The following is a 17,395-nucleotide window of genomic DNA, read 5'->3' as shown; positions in this document are numbered from 1 at the left end:
ATAGGTATAATTATTTTAATCTTGCAGAACAAGGAAACAATTAAACCACAATATAAAAGGCCCAGGCAAAGAGGAACTAAAGAGCTTTTTGATGAAAGTGAAAGAGGAGAGTGAAAAAGCTGGCTTAAAACTCAGCATTCAAAAAACTAAAATCGTGGCATCCAGTCCCACCTCTTCATGGCAAATAGATGGGAAAACAATAAAAATAGTGAGTGACTTTATTTTCTTGGGCTCCAAAATCAGTGCAGATGATGACTGCAATCACGCAATTAAAAGACACTTGCTCCTTGGAAAAAAAAGCTCTGACCAACCTAGACGCATATTAAAAAGCAGGGACATTACTTTGCCAACAAATGTCCGTCTAGTCAAAGCTATGCTTTTTCGATTAGCCATGTTGGACCATAAAGAAAGCTGAGTGCCGAAGAATTGATGCTTTTTTTACTGTGGTGTTGGAGAAGACTCTTAAGAGTCCTTTGGGCTGCAAGGAGATCAAACCAGTCCATCCTAAAGGAAATCAATCCTAAATATTCATTGGAAGGACTGATACTGAAGCTGAAGCTCCAATATTTTAGCCCCCTGATGCAAAGAACTTACTCATTGGAAAAAAACCCTGATGCTGGGAAAGATTGAAGGCAGGAGGAGAAGGGGACAACATAGAATGAGATGGTTGGATGGCATCACCGACTCAGTGGACATGAGTTTGGGCAAGCTCCGGGAGTTGGTGATGGACAGGGAAGCCTGGTGTACTGCAGTCTATGGGGTGGCAAAGAGTCAGACACAACTGAGCAACTGAACTGAACTGAAAAGGCCCAGAAAATAATTACTTTCAGTAATGATATTTAGTTGTTTTGTTTTTTTTTTTTAAGAAACAGTTTTTCCTATCTATTTTTTGAATCATTACTAAAAATTGGAGGTACAGGGATAATGGAAGTTTGATGGGCAAGGAGATAAGTGATCAGGAATAAGAAACTTTAAAAATTAAGTAACTTTAAATCTGTGTAACTTCATGGCACAAGAGGCAGTATTATGTAGCAAAGAGAATACACAATTTGGGTCTTGGATCACAGGTTAACCAATCACTAGCTGTGTGACCTCTGGAAAGCTAATGTCCGTTATCTGTAAAATAAGGATAATCATACACTTTTTATGAAATAAGTGATATAAACACCTAGTGTAACATTATTATAAATACTCAATATAGGAAAGCTGTTATTTTTTAAATGCTTGTTTATTTATTTTTGGCTGTTCTGAGTCTTCGTTGCTGTGTTCAGGCTTTCTCTAGTTGCAGTGACAAGGAACTACTCTTTAGCAGCTCCCAATCACTGCAACTAGAAAAACTGCAGTGTGCCGGCTTCTCATCATGGTGGCTTCTCTTGTTAGGGGGAATTGACTCAAGGGTGCACGGGCTCAGTAATTCTGGCCCATGGCCTTAGTTGCCACAAGGCATGTGGGATCCTTCCAAAGCAGGGATCATACCAGTGTCTTTTGCATTGGCAGAAGTTCTCAAACACTGGAGTAGCAGGGAAGTCCCAGAAAGTCATTATTCTTAATATTAACATTACTGTTCTCATTATTCTGCAGCCAATACCATTGGCTCCAATTCTGACATTCTTCAAGGCTCTCTGGGTTCAGTGAGAACTCTAATGTTTCTTAAACTTGGAGCAGGTTTGAGAAATGAATATCCCTGTATATTTTCATTATATATAAAGAAAGAGAAGGAAGAGGATTACTCTTCTAAGAAGAAGGAGAAACCACTTCATTATCATTTTCTAACTCTATACTTGGGAATAGGGTATTAGGATGAAACCTTGGAAAATTAGTGTGGAAAAGTAGGATGACTCATTCTGGAGAATGAATGTGGGAGAAACCGTAATACAGTGGTCTCACATATGAGTAAATAGTCAATATATTATAAGTTGCTGAAAAAGAACAATGGATTTCCTGTTCTCCTGTAAGTGGTAAAAGTTCAACTGGAAATAGGGAAGATTATTTTTGGAAGGTTTTATATTACAGTTGCAAAATATAATTCAAAAACTTAAAAAAAAACTATCATATGCCAGACATTGTGGTGGACAAGAGACTATTCAGTGGAGAATAAGAAAACTATGTGTTGCTTTCACAGGGTTTATTTAGTGGTAAAGAGGGATAATAAATAAGAAATAATACATGAGTAAGAACAGCACTAAATGCTATGAGGTAAATCACTCACTGGTTGGGATAGAGAAAGTGATGAACAGTATACAGAGTAACCAGGAAAGGCCTTTGGAAAGATAGAAATGGCTAGTCAGAGTGAAGTTTGGGGAAAATCATTTCTGATAGAGGAAAGAGCAGAATTACTGGTCCCAAGGGAAGAAAGTTCAGTTCAGTCACTCAGTCATGTCTGACTTTTTGTGACCTCATGGACTGCAGCACACCAGGCTTCCCTGCCCATCACCAACTCCCGAAGCTCGCTCAAACTCATCATACCCATCAAGTCGGTCATGCCATCAAACCATCTCATCCTCTGTCGTCCCCTTCTCCTCCTGCCTTTGATCCTTCCCAGCATCAGGGTCTTTTCCAATGAGTCAGTTCTTTACATCAGGTGGCCAAAGTATTGGATATTCATGGAGTTGAAATCACACTAGTGTAGCTATTCAGTAAAGGGTGATAGTAGCATTGGTTGAGTCTAGAAGGTAAGGGGGCCTAGTCATGCAGGCCATGATACAGAAGTCGCCTTTCATACCAGGTGATGTGGTACATCCAGTGAAATGGTAAAGGCAATCAGATAATTTTAAGCTTAAGAATGACAGGACTGAATTTACATTTTAAAAGTCACTGTGGAAAGTGACTTGCTGAGAGAAGGCAAGTGAGGAAGAGGGGAGCCTAGCTGACAGTTATTGTCAAGTTTCGGATGGCAGGTGACAAAAGCTTAGATTGGGGTTTCTGGAGAGGAGATGAGAAAGTGAGTAAGTTTGGTGTAAATTACACTGGTGTAAGCAAATTGCTTGGACTTCCTGAGGGGTTGATTCTTGGAAGGGGCTACTTGGGAGAAGACTCAAGAAGCCTTTCTAACTTTCAAGATTGAAGATGATTATTTTTGAAAATTCTAGATAAACATATCCTTTTGTTTACATACTAACTAATGGAAATTCAAAAGTAATAGAAAATATTTCATTCCTATGTGTTTTAGTACTTTGATTTCTTTAAGACTACTTACTAATTTATTTTTTTTCTACTTACTAATTTAGTTACCTTAAGTACGTTTTGATTTTTCTGTGTAGCAAATGAAAAAAATGAAAGTTAAACCTATCAATATATTTCACAGAATTTGTTTTGATTTTCTACTTAATGAGAATGGAAATTTAGTTTGTTTATTTTTATAATTTGAATTTATTTTTCAGTTTGCCAAATTCTATATTTTCTTAAACAAAAAGGCAAAATATACATTTCTTCAATAAAGCAAACAAATACTCTTTTATCTCTGATTCTTTCACTGAGTTTCTGAACTACTATTTAGATGTTTTCAAACTGATATTAAGCAAAATCAACTGTCATACACTTACCTAACTTGTTTTAAAAAATAGGAGTATTATTATAAAAATTATTTCTCTCCAGCCCTACTTGTCTGTTTCAGATTTCAGGTCCCACTTGGGAGAGTTGGGAGCAGTTTACACACCAGGTGTTGGAGGTCTCATCTCACCTAACTAATCATGCTCCTTATGCTTATTATGAAGGCTCTTCATCAAAGGCAATTAGATATGCTTAAAAAATACACAAAGTCATTTGAATAATAATAATTTGGGTAATAAAGGCATAAACCAAGATCCTAGATGCTTTATTTCTTATGGTTGTAATACATCTTTAAATCACATCGAATCCTTCTTGCAATGCTTGTCATTTAGATTTTTAGAAACCCAAGAGGGCTTCGCGTTGTTCCTTTAGCAGAAGATGAAAGTTTAGGAAGTTTATTAGAGGTAATGACTAGAGATGTCTGAAGATAAAAAATAATGTGGTCTCCTTTAAATTTAATTTTAAATACATTGATAAAAAATTTCTCTGTTCCTTAATTTTGCTTTGATAACATTAAAATAAACTTTTTTATTTATAACTTAATGTATAATTATTTTTAGGTCTAAGTAAGTATAAGTCTAAGTAACTTTTAAGAACTAGTTCTCAACATCGTCAGATTCAGTTCAGTTCAGTTTAGTCCAGTTGCTCAGTCATGTCTGACTCTTTGCGACCCCATGAATTGCAGCACGCCAGGCATCCCTGTCCATCACCAACTCTGGGAGTTCACTCAAACACGTCCATCGAGTTGGTGATGCCATCCAGCCATCTCATCCTCTGTTATCCCCTTTTCCTCCTGCCCACAATCCCTCCCAGCATCAGAGTCTTTTCCAATGAGTCAACTCTTCGCATGAGGTGGCCAAAGTACTGGCTATAAGATGTTTATTTCAAGTCTTTTTATAGTTTTAGTTCTGAAACATCTTATTTCCAGACAGAAAAATAAGCTATGTTATTAAGGGCTAAATAATATAAAATCCTGTCATATTAACATGTATTTCACATTAGAAACTCTAGTGATTTGACTTGCTGCTTCTAAGGGCCATCAAGTGACAGAAATGCTTCAGTGACAGAAAAGTTAAAAAGCTCTTTAAGGAGACTGGACATGAGAGAGCTTTACTCTAAGGTAATAAGAGGATGGCCTTTTCACTTAAGTGGAGAAAGGCCTGCTTGATTTTGTTATGTAGTGTAGAACTTATTTTATGAGGCGCTAGATTTTATTTGGGTAATGTTAGGTTTATAGCATATGAATGTATTACAATTATTTTTAAACAGTTATTCATAAAGATTCATTTGAGAATGGCCATTCAAAAGTCTATACTTTATTTAAGTCTTTATATTAATTTAAAATAAATAAAAATAAATCCAGGACAAGATATTTTTTGTTATAGGGTAAATTCCCTCATAAAGTCCTAAATCTGCTTATTCCAGGTATACTTATGATTACAGTTTTCCTCAATAAGTAAACTATAGGACTCTCATAATATTGATTATTAAGTATATTTGCTGCCTTTTAAATTTTTTCTTAATATATCAACAAGTTCACTTACCTTTCCACAAAAATTCCAGCTTGAACAACATGCACGATGCTCCGAAATCTTGGTTTTTCCTCAGATTTCTTTTTCATCATCCCCATTTTCCGTGTAAAGGTAGAAGCCAACCAGTCCCGGACTTCTGATGGGACGGAATCCGACTGAATGTCACTGAGCTCATCATCGGTGTCCAGCAGTCTCCTACAAAAAATTTATAGTGATTAAACCCATTTATGATAGAACTCCCCAGAAAGCAGGCATAGAAAGAACACACCTCAACATAATAAAAGTCATATATGACAAATCCACAGCAAACATTGTCCTTAATGGTGAAAAATTGAAAGCATTTTCTCTAAAATCAGGACAAGACGAGGGTGCCCACTCTCATCACTACTATTCAACATAGTTTTGGAAGTCCTAGACACAGCAATCAGAAGGAAAAGAAATAAGAGGAATCCAGATTGGAAAAGAAGAAGTAAAATTCTCACTGTTTGCAAATGACATGATCCTCTACATAGAAAACCCTAAAGATACCACCAGAAAATTACTAGAGCTAATCAATGAATATAGTAAAGTTGCAGGACATAAAATTAATACACAGAAATCCCTTGCATTCCTATACACTAACAATGAAAAACAGAAAGAGAAATTGAGGAAACAATCCCATTCACCATTGCAATGAAAATAATAAAATACTTAGGAATAAACTTACCTAAAAAAAGACCTATATATGGAAAACTATAAAACACTGATGAAAGAAATCAAAGATGACACAAATAGATGGAGAAATATACCATGTTCATGGATTAGAAGACTCAATATTGTGAAAATGAGTATACTACTCAAAGCAATCTATAGATTCAATTCAATCCCCATCAAGCTACCAATGGTTTTTTTCACAGAACTAGAACAAATAATTTCAAAATTTGTATGGAAACACAAGAAACCTCAAATAGCCAAAGCAATCTTGAGAAAGAAGAATGGAACTGGAGGAATCAACCTTCCTGACTTCAGACTATACTATAAAGCTACAGTCATCAAGACAGTATGGTACTGGCACAAAGACAGATATATAGATCAATGAAACAAAATAGAAAGTCCAGAGATAAATCCATGCACCTATGGATACCTTATCTTTGACAAAAGAAGCAAAAATATGCAATGAAGAAAAGACAATCTCTGTAACAAGTGTACTGGGAAAACTGGTCAACCACATGTAAAAGAATGAAACTAGAACATTTTCTAACACCATACACAAAAATAAACTCAAAAAGGATTAAAGATCTAAATGTAACACCAGGAACTATAACACTCTTAGAGGAAAACACAGGCAGAACACTCTCTGACGTAAATCACAGAAACATCCTCTATGACCCACCTCCCAAAGTAATGGAAGGAAAAACAAAAATAAACAAATGGGACCTAATTAAACTTAAAAGCTTTTGCACAATGAAGGAAAATATAAGCAAGGTGAAAAGGCAGCCTTCAGAATGGAAGAAAATAATAGCAAATGAAACAACTGACAAAGAATTAAATTCCAAAATATACAAGCAGCTCATGCACCTCAATACCAGAAAAAAGAACAACCCAATCTAAAAGTGGGCCAAAGAACAAATCAGACAAATCTCCAAGAAGACATACAGATGGCTAATGAACACATGAAAAGATGCTCAATGTCACTCATTATTAGAGAAATGCAAATCAAAGCCACAGTGAGATATCATGTCACTCAGGTCAGAATGACTGCCCTCAAAAAGTCTTCAAACAGTAAATGTTGGAAAGGGTGTGGAGAAAAGGGAACCCTCTGACACTGTTGGTGGGAATGCAAACTAGTACAGCCACTATGGAGAACAGTGTGGAGATTCCGTAAAAAACTGGAAATAGAGCTGCCATACGACCCAGCAATCCCACTGCTGGGCGTACACATGGAGGAATTGAATTGAAAGAGACACGTGTACCCCAGTGTTCATTGCAATCCCACTGCTGGGCGTACACACGGAGGAATTGAATTGAAAGAGACACGTGTACCCCAATGTTCATTGCAGCAATGTTTACAATAGCTAGGACTTGGAAGCAACCTAGATATCCATCGGCAGATGAATGGATAAGGAAGTAGTGGTACATTTACACAATGGAGTATTACTTAGCTATACAAAGAACTGTATTTGAGTCAGTTCTAATGAGGTGGATGAAACTGGAGACTATTATACAAAATGAAGTAAGTCAGAAAGAGAAACACAAATACAGTATATTAACACATATATATGGAATTTAGAAAGGCAGTAAAAGATGACCCTATATGCAAGGCAACAAAAGAGAGACAGATGTAAATAACAGAATTTTGGACTCTGTGGGAGAAGGCGAGGGTGGGATGATTTCACAGAATAGCACTGAAACATGTATATTACCATATGTGAAATAGATAACCAGTGCAAGTTTGATGCATGAAACAGGGCACTCAAAGCCGATGCTCTGGGAAAACCCAGAGGGATGGGTTGGGGAGGGAGGTGGGAAGGGGGTTTAGAATGGGGAGACACATGTGTACCTGTGGCTGGTTCATGTTGCTGTATGTCAAAAACAATCACAATATTGTAAAGTAATTATCCTCCAATTAAAGTTAATTAACATAAAACTGTATAGTGATTAAACTTTAGGAAAAAGTAAAGAAAAACTAATAACAAAGCAAGCAGAGAAATAGGATTTGAAGTATAGGAAGTCACTCTCTGATCATCTTTTAATATGAGCTATATCAAAAAATCACTAGGTTAATATTGGGAAAGCTCTGAGTTTCTCAAATTGGTCATCTTTTGAGGGCAAAGACTTGAACAGTTGAGAAGCTTCCCAAACATTTAAGTACAGTGACATCAGTCTGGAGATACTGATTATTAATATCATCAATATATTATTCCAATAATGAATAAAACTAAAATAGGGAAGGGGCTTCCCTGGTGGCTCAGCAGCAAAGAATCCATCTGCCGATGCAGAAGACATGGGTTTGATCCCTGATCCAGGAAGATCCCCTGGAGAAGGAAATGGAACCCATTCCAATACTCTTGCCTGGGAAATCCCATGGACAGAGGAGCCTGGCGGGCTACAATCCATGGGGTCACAAAGAGTCTGACAGTACTTAGTGACTAAACAACAAAATAAGATATGGAAGAGAGTTCATAAGCAGATGTCTATTAAAGGATATATTGGATGGAAAGAAAAAGGGGACTTGAAGTTATAAAAGCTGTCTTCTATTTAATAAGTTTGTGTATACTGAGCACAGAAAGTATACACTATTTGTATAGCCCTTGGAGTTCACAGAAGTCATTCACATGTGTTATTTTATTTTATGTGTAGCCCTAAATTTTAGGAAAATAATAACTTACTCTGTGGATATTCATTCTGTTATCAATAGCACAGATGACAAAGTGAAAAAAAGAAAGATGAAAACAAACGGAAAAGCTCATTTTAGGTGACCTAGCCAGTGTCAAGTGGAAAAGTCAGAGCAAATGCTGTCTGTCTTGAGGGTGCAGATCTGATGGGCTTAGAACTGCTGGCTGAGAAAATCAGCTGTGCGAGGGGGAAATGACCAGGAGCTGAAAGTACTGCCCTGCCACTCTCCAGTATAAGCCCCAGATAGACAACATTGACGGCACTGGCCAGTAATAATAACTGCATAAAGGCTGGGCAGCTATGGTGATCCAGAACTTCCTAAGGGTCTGAACTGGCAAAACAGTGTGAAAGGCTTAACACAAAATACACAGAGACTTTAGAGAGCAATTGAACTTTGCCTCCAGGAAGAACGCAGGCTAGCTCTGTCTGTTGTTTGACTATTGTTTCCTTGTGGGTGCACCAATTTACTAACTCAGAGCTATTTTTGGCACACTTCAGCTTTGACCTTTGGGTTCCATTCACTTTGGTAGATTTCTTTTTTTACAGAATGAGGCCTAAGGATTATGAGCCGATGGAGGGAAGGTAGCCAGAGCTGACAGCGTGTGCTAAAGCCTCCAGAACAAGCCACATATCATCTCTAGAGAGCAGGGATCAAGGAAAGGGCACAAAAGCAGGAAGTTCATCGAAAGCACCCGAAACTACCAAAAAGAGGCTCAAAAGATAATATGACTTCCTCTATGTTCCACTGGATTTTATAAATGTTTGGATGACAGTCCTTTGCCAATATTTATTTTTCAAAGTATTAAAAAAGTATGACTGCATTTATGAAATACCTTATGAAAAAATATACACAATTTCAGTGCAAGAGGTACAAAATTACATGTACACACATGAAAATAAAAAAGACATAGTTAGAAGTTAATATTAATACTTACTCTAAATCATATTTAATTCTCATTTGGCTCTTACATTTGGATGATTTTGATTTATACCTAACACATGGGCATTGTAATTCAAAGCAAATTGTTTTTTTCCTCTTTTGGTTCATTTAAAATTAGATTCTTCAGTTAATCGCAGCAAGACATTCCACTACATAGTTTGAAAATTTCAGGGCTTATGCCATTTCTATTATTATTGATGCCATTTCTATTATTCCTTATGCAATGATCAAATAAAGCCAAAGAACAGGACAGGTGGAATGGGAATCATTGTGTGTAATCCTATGATGTCGCCACGCTCCAAGAATTCTACTGCTGCCTTGATTTTCAACTACACTGAGTAGAATGACAGACGCACGGTGATGGTTGTCAATTGGTCCTTTGCAAATCTGATGTGGAGGACTTTAGGACTATATGTCCTAAAATCATAAAGTATCCATGACAGTTCATCAAACATGATCAAATCAGCTTATGAGAGTTCATATACAGATGTGGTACCCAGGAGTCTAGCAATTCATAGTCATCATGCATGATGTCATTTATTGAGAGGGAAGAACATATAACTTCAGGGGGAAAAAGAGTAATATAGATTAATTAGTGAATATAAAAATAAAGGAACAGAGTGCATAAGGAGAAAAGCATGAAATATTCTAATGTATAAAAAAGCAAATCTCAAAAAAGCAACAAGCAGCTCTGTGACAGTTAATTTTTTATGTTCACACACCTAGCTTATGATGCTGTGCTGTTTGGTCAAACACCAGTCTGGATCTTGTAGTGAAGGTATGTTTTAGATGTGCTTTACATTGAAATCAGTGGACTTTGAGGAAAGCAGACTACCCTCCATAATGTGAGTGGACCTGATCCAATCAAAAGCCTTAAACAATAAGAAGGAATCTTGCTTCCAACTACTGTCAGACTCAACATTTACATCTGCCAGAATTTCCAGCCAGTGTCTGCCTCCTTTAAAGTATAAGTCAGACCATGTGCTTATGTGCTTAGTCATGTTCTACTCTTTGTGACTCTATGGACCATAGCCATGCTCCTCTGTCCATGGAATTCTCCAGGCAAGAATATTGGAGTGGGTTGCCATTTCCTCCTCCAGGGGATCCTCCCAAGCCAGGGATCAAACCCACATCTCCTGAGTCTCCAGAATTGAAAGGCAGATTCTTTACCACTGAGCCACCTGGGAAACCCAACCCAGACCATGCCAATTCATACAGCCCTATGAAGCACACCACAAGCTACATCTCTGCCTGTATCTCTTAACAATTTCTACCTTATTCATTTTGATTCGGCGGTGCTGGCCTCCTTGCTATAATCCTATCTGCCAAGCTTGCGTCTGCTCAGAATCTTTGCACTTGCTGTTTCCCCTGCTTAGAATCTCTTTCTCAAAATGTGTGGATCATTTCCTCACTGCATTGAGGTAGAAAGTGTTTCCTTGACCACCCCCCTACTCAAATAGTAAACATCTTGATTCTCTTTATCCTGTTATAGAATTCTTAGCACTTACCACTGTTAATGTCATGCCATACTTTTACTAGTTTTTTTATTCAAAATGTTTTATCCAGTAGACTATAAAGACAGAGCAGAGAGTTGGTCTGTTCTTATGCACTGTTGTATCACTGGCATCTAGAGCAGTGTATGGCACAGACTGGGGGAGTCAACATCCAGAAATATCTACACGAAACTATTACAAGTGATTACCTTTAGGGAGTGGAGTGAGGATGGAGATAGTATAAGAAGTTTTAGTCTTTTAAAGAGTCCCATATTCTTTGATTGATAAGCACAAAAGCATCCTGAGGGTAGTTCTCTATTATCCATCATCTCTTTATTTATTACCTTTATGTTAATTTGCTCTTGAATGATCTCTTTACAATTTTTGAAGCAAATTATGGGGAAATATTTATTTGACTTGGAAAAAATAAGACATTTTTCTGGATTAAAGACAAGTGTAAGACTGGATACTATAAAAACTCGTAGGGAAAATTCAGGCAGAACACTTTTTGACATAAATCACAGCCATATCTTTTGGGATCCATCTACCAGAGTAGTGGAAACAAGAATAAAAATAAACTAATGGGACCTACTTAAACTTAAAGGCTTTTGCACAGCAAAGGGAACCATAAATGAAATGAAGAGACAACCTACAACGGGAGAAGGTATTTGCAAAGGATGTAACTGACAAGGGAACAGTCTCTACTATATGCAAACAGCACATTCAGCTCAAAAACCTAAAGACAATCCAATCAAAAAATGCGTGGAAGATCTAAAAAGGCATTTCTACAAAGACATACAGATGTCCAAAACACACATGAAAAGATGCTCCACATTGCTAATTATTAGAAAAATGCAAATCAAAATTACAATGAGGTATTACTTCACTCTGATCAGAATGGCCATAATTACAAAGACTAAAAATAAATACTGAAGAAAATGTGGAGAACACCTACACTGTCGGTGGGAATGTAAATTGGTGTAGCCACTTAGGATAACAGTATGGAAGTTCCTTAAAAAACTGAAAATAGAACTACAATATGATCCTTCAATCCCACTCCTGGAAGTGTATCTGGATAAATCCGTAATTTGAAAAGATACTGATACATGCACCCCTGTGCTCACTGTAGCACTACTGACAATGGCCGAGACATGGAAGCAATCTAAATGTCCATCAGCAGAAGAAAGGATAAAGAAGATGTGGTACATTTATACAATGGAGTACTACTCAACATAGGAATGAAATAATGCCATTTGCAGCAACATGGATGGACCTAGAGATTATCATACTAAGTAAGCCAGAAAGAGAGACAAATATCATATGATATCACTTATATGTGGAATCTTTAAAAATGATACAAATGAATTTATATCAAAACAGAAATAGATCCACAGACATGGGGGAAAAAAAAAAAACAACTATCATTACCAAAGGGGGAAAAATTGGCGGGAGATAAATTAGGAGTCTGGAATTAACAGATACACATTCAAGCTCATGCTTAGCTGCTCAGTTGTGTCAACCCTTTGCAATCCTCTGGAGCCTGCCAGGCTCCTCTGTTCATGGGATTTCCCAGGCAAGAATACTGAAGTGTGTTACCACGCCCTCCTCCAGAGGATCTTCTCAACCCAGGGATCAAACCACATTTCCTGCATTGGCAGACAATTCTTTACTGTGCCACCTGAGAAGCCCAGAGCATGGTAAGAAATTCCTAATAAAAACACAAATAAGTTGTGAAAGAAAGTGAAAGTGAAGTCGCTCAATCACGTCCGACTCTTCGCAACCCCATGGACTGCAGCCTACCAGGCTCCTCCATCCATGGGATTTTCCAAGCGAGTACTGGAGTGGGTGAAGATAATTAAGTTTGGATAGAAGAAAGTTTAAAGGCAGGGGGATGAAACTTATATGAATTTTTAAAATAAACAGATACACCTAATGGAGCATATTTCTCCTCTCCTCCCTTATTCATTTTTCCTTTCCCTGGCACCTGCCCTGAATGCCCTTTCTTCTGAGCACAACAGCGAGACCTTCAGATTTCATTTGACCATGCTAGATAGAATAAGAAGAAAGCAATGGCACCCCACTCCAGTACTCCTTCCTGGAAAATCCCATGGATGGAGGAGCCTGGAAGGCTGCAGTCCATGGGGTCACGAAGAGTCGGACACGACTGAGCGACTTCACTTTCACTTTCCACTTTCATGCATTGGAGAAGGAAATGGCAACCCACTCCAGTTTTCTTGCCTGGAAAATCCCAGGGATGGGGGAGCCTGGTGGGCTGCCATCTATGGGGTCACACAGAGTTGGACATGACTGAAGCGACTTAGCAGCAGCAGTAGCAGCATGCTAGATAAGGCATGAATGGAAATTCCAGTATAATATCAAATAGTAATCCTGTAATCCTGGGCTGCTAGAGAGTTATCAGAAATAATTTTTTTATACATTTATCTAAGATGTGAAGATATCTAAATAAGACTATCACAGGTCAAACATTTTAGAGTAGTTTGCCCTCATTTCATTTTTGACATACATTTGTTCAAGTAGCTTGTTAAATGAGATCTCAAATACTATTATGAGTCTTGCTTCCAAAACATCCAACCACTTGACTGCTCTTTATCCTAGGGTTGGATGGCAGGGTGAGCATAAATGTTTATTCCATGAGTGCTCTTAAAAAATGAAAACTTTGTGTTTAAGAAACTTACAACATGAAAACAAAAATCGTTGGTACATTTCCCTTAGGAATTCTTAAAATGCACTATACAGAAAAGAAGGGCCAGGAGTATACATTCAACATGTTAGCACTGTTGACCTCTGAAAAGTGCTTCAGCTGGTGTTTGATGAAACTTTTTTTAGTCCCAGTGGGGTCAATAAAACAAAGTGAGGGGTCCCTAAACATAAGCTGGGGGCCAGTGAGCTGTGAAAACTGACCCTGCCTCCAATCAGCACTCTACTGATCCTTGGGAGCTATTTATACTCCAAATTTTCTCTTGAAATCTGATGACACAATTCCCCAAGGGCTTATATTTTGAACTAGAGAGTTTGTAGGAAAAGGGAATAAAGAAAGAGGCAGCCACGGAAGGAGAGGTCATGGGATTCTGACTCTTAGAATTATATCAGTGAAAACATTTCTGTCCACAGTAGATTCTTGGAAAATAGTTACACTCATGTACCCAAACAGTTATTTCCAGGCATTCAGTGCCCACGCATATACCTATTAAGTATCAAAATTCAAGTGCCAAATGCAATTAGGGGAAACTGATTTAAATTATTCTTATAAAGGACACACTTCAACAAAAAACTAACTCATTCACCTCTTCCTCTAATATTTGCTGGGCCCACAGTAGGAGCACATATCTCTGAATATTTTACCACTAAATATTTAAAGCTATATATCAAGAGAACAAACAGTTACATTTGTTCTATTCTTTTGCCTTTTAATAAGTTTCATAAAAGTCTGACAAGTTGGGTTGGAAACAAGAATTCTCAACTCCTTGTGTGACAGGGCTGCACCCGCCTGCCCGCAGCTCAGGCCCTTGCTGTATGAACAGGTAGATACTGTGGTCCCAGTACAATCTCCGTCAATCCACCCAAGCTTGAAAGAGGCTGCTTCTTGGCCATTCTTTAAGGGTGGAGAGGTGTACACACCAGCAGTATCCTGGGCCCCCTCAGGAGAAAAGACCTAAGGAGGAAGCCCATTAAGACTACGGAGACAGGCTAATAGACATTTGGGTAGAGAACTCTGGGGTCTCAGGGTCAGAATATGGTAGAGGGGCACACTGCACTGGGCAGGGAATTCCAAGATGTGAGTATCCAGCAGGGGAAAAGTCATGAGCTCAGTTTCTTCTTGGCCTTGGAGACCTACTAACCCATGGGAAGGAGCAGACCAAAAGATGGCCATCACTGAACATCCTAATGTGGGGGACAGTGTCCAGGGAAGCAGTTCCACTGGCACTGAGCTAAGGGTGGTACTGGCCTCATATTTGGTGAACACCCTCCAAGTGACTCCTTCTGGGATAACTGAGAGAATTAGAAGTTGATCTTTCTACAGTATGGTTATTCTTTGGAGGTAAGTGGTTCCCTCATAAGCAAGTCTATTAGAATTATTTCTTTAGTTAACACATGCATATGCTCTGAGGTGCCTGCAACCTCTCCACACACCCGTTCTCCACCAAAAAACCCCAAGACTAATTGTCAAGCTTCACACAGACTTCAGAACCATCTGAGGATGGATTTAATGACAATGTCAGCTAACTTTATTGCTTACTTACTATGAACCAGGCAAGGAGCCACGCTTCACTTCATTTAATTCTCAAAACACCACCATAAGGAAGATATTACTATCAGCACTTTACTGATGAATAAATTGAGGTATAGACACCTTAAGTGATTTGCTCAAATCATACAACTAGAGGCATCCATGCCATTTTTTGAGCTCAAGTCTCTCTGATTTCAGGATCTGAGTTTTTAACTGATGAGCTATTCTTTACCTCAAATGTGTGTTTTGTTTACTAAGTGTCCAGACTCCCTTTAAATTCAGACAAAAATATCAGCAATCATTATTCTCTATCCCATCTCTATGTTGAAATTCCAGTTTAAAAATAATTGATCTTAAAAAAATCTTAAAGGACTTTGGTTCACCAGAATTATGATTAGAGGAAGCTTAAATTTGTTTTCCATGACTGGTGTGTTGAATAATTTTCTTAGAGAGAAATATATCTGGATGGTATAATTTCAGGGTACTTTGAAGCGTGATAAATAAATTGAATATCAGGATGGAAAGACGTAATACATGTGAAAAGCCTTGTTGACTTGTTAGGAACCTGTTTCCTGAGTACTAAATACAGTTGAATTAATTTTTCCAGGGCACCACCCATATACATTTATTTATTTATTATTTGCCTTGTTTCAAAAGACTTAAAATGGCAGGCTCACAAATTTATTTCAACAGCTTTTTTTTTATTTGTTTGGTTTTGGTGTTTTGGCAATTTTCTTTTTCTGTCTACCTGACTAGGCCTCTGTGAAAGTTAAGGCCCAAGGCTCTGCACCCCTCCTCTATACCCACCAAAGGAAGCAGAGTTCCAGGAAGGGGAGGGTCATCACCTGGGACAGGAAAGAGAGCCAGGAAATGTTGGGGGAGGCTCTGAGAAGGGGTTAGGATCTCAGAGAGTCAGGATCAAGACTGTATTTAGGGAGTCAGTTGGGAGATGGAAATGAAGGGAACGGGTAAAGCAGAAAACTGCCCTAGGCCTCACTGATGACTTTTGGCTTCCTACCAGGAAGTCCTTTTGGCTCAAAATATCTTCAAAATATTCCTCTAGGCTCAAAGCCTGACATTCCACTAATTACCAGTTTTTTTGATTAGCAAGCATCCTCTGCAGTTAAGAGAAACTGCCTCAGGAGTTGGAATCCTGGCCTCATCATCTATTAGCTGTGTGGTCTTAGAAACCAACAGTCCATCTTTTGAATCTCAGCTTCTTTGTCAATAAAAGAGAGATAATAATAGTGATAAGTCGTGAACTGAGAGTCACTCAGTCATGTCTGACTTTTTGTGACCCCATGACTATAGGCTGCCACACGCCTCTGTCCATGGAATTCTCCGGGCAAGAATACGGAGTGGGTAGTCGTTTCCTTCTCCAGGGGATCTTCCCAACCCCAGGGATCGAATTCAAATCTCCCTCATTGCAGGCAGATTCTTTACCATCTGATAATAGAGCTGATAATAATAGTATGTCTAGTGGTGGGGTTGGAGGATGAAATAAGTAAACACACAGAAAGCACTTAGAATAGTGTCTGATACAAAGCAAGCCCTCAGTAACCTCCCAGCCATTTATACACCTGCATGAATTAGTCTAAGCAGATCAATTTATGATGTGCAGTAAAAGGAAGGTATCTTGTGATGGAAGTGTTTCAGACAGTAAAGGAAGAAGTTGGTCAAAGTGGACTTGCAGGAACCAAAGAAAAACTTATGCATTCTGTGGGTTGTAAGGAGGCAGTGGGAGGGATCTCCAAAAATGTTTTTTACCTACTTTAAAATTTTAATGAGTAGAATAGGCAAATTAACAGAGACAGAAAGTAGAATAGAGGTTACCAGGGGCTGAGGGGAAAGGGGGACTGGGAGTTATTGTTTAATGGTACAGAATTTCTGTTTGGGATCATGAAAAGGTTTTGGAAATGGATAGTGATAATAGTTGTACAACATTGCAAATGTACTTAACTCCGCTGAATTGTACACTGAAAATGGTACATTTTGTGTTACATTTTATGACAATTCTACAATACCTACCTAGCATTGATCTTCCTGTCCCACTTTTCAGAGAATGATATGCTGCCTCTTCTAATCAAGGTAATGAGACAGAGAGGAGGGTATTCCAAGGTCGATTTGAGTAAGTGTCCTTCCATGGCTCACCAAGTTGCAGGCTGAAGAAAAAAGTTGAGGTTGTGGCCCAGAGATGAAGCCTAAGGCCACGGTTTTCCAGATCTGGGAGAGGTGATTACACTATAGACCAAAGAAC

General features: G+C 38.2%; 1 protein-coding gene across 2 annotated transcripts in view; it reads right to left on the bottom strand.

Moving 5' to 3' along the window:
* Nucleotides 1-17,395, bottom strand: part of PDE1A (phosphodiesterase 1A, calmodulin-dependent) — a 397,000-nt gene that overhangs the window by 91,368 nt on the left and 288,237 nt on the right. For both annotated transcript variants that reach the window (XM_010833841.1, XM_010833842.1), the window contains one exon: nt 5,094-5,276. In XM_010833841.1, coding sequence (XP_010832143.1) covers nt 5,094-5,276 — 183 coding nt within the window. The remainder of the gene's footprint in view (nt 1-5,093; nt 5,277-17,395) is intronic.

Source organism: Bison bison, unplaced genomic scaffold (assembly GCF_000754665.1).
Source record: "Bison bison bison isolate TAMUID 2011002044 unplaced genomic scaffold, Bison_UMD1.0 scf7180017863946, whole genome shotgun sequence".
Lineage (NCBI taxonomy): Eukaryota > Metazoa > Chordata > Mammalia > Artiodactyla > Bovidae > Bison > Bison bison.
Note: the sequence above shows the minus strand (reverse complement) of the source record. Positions and strands in the feature narration are given on the sequence as shown.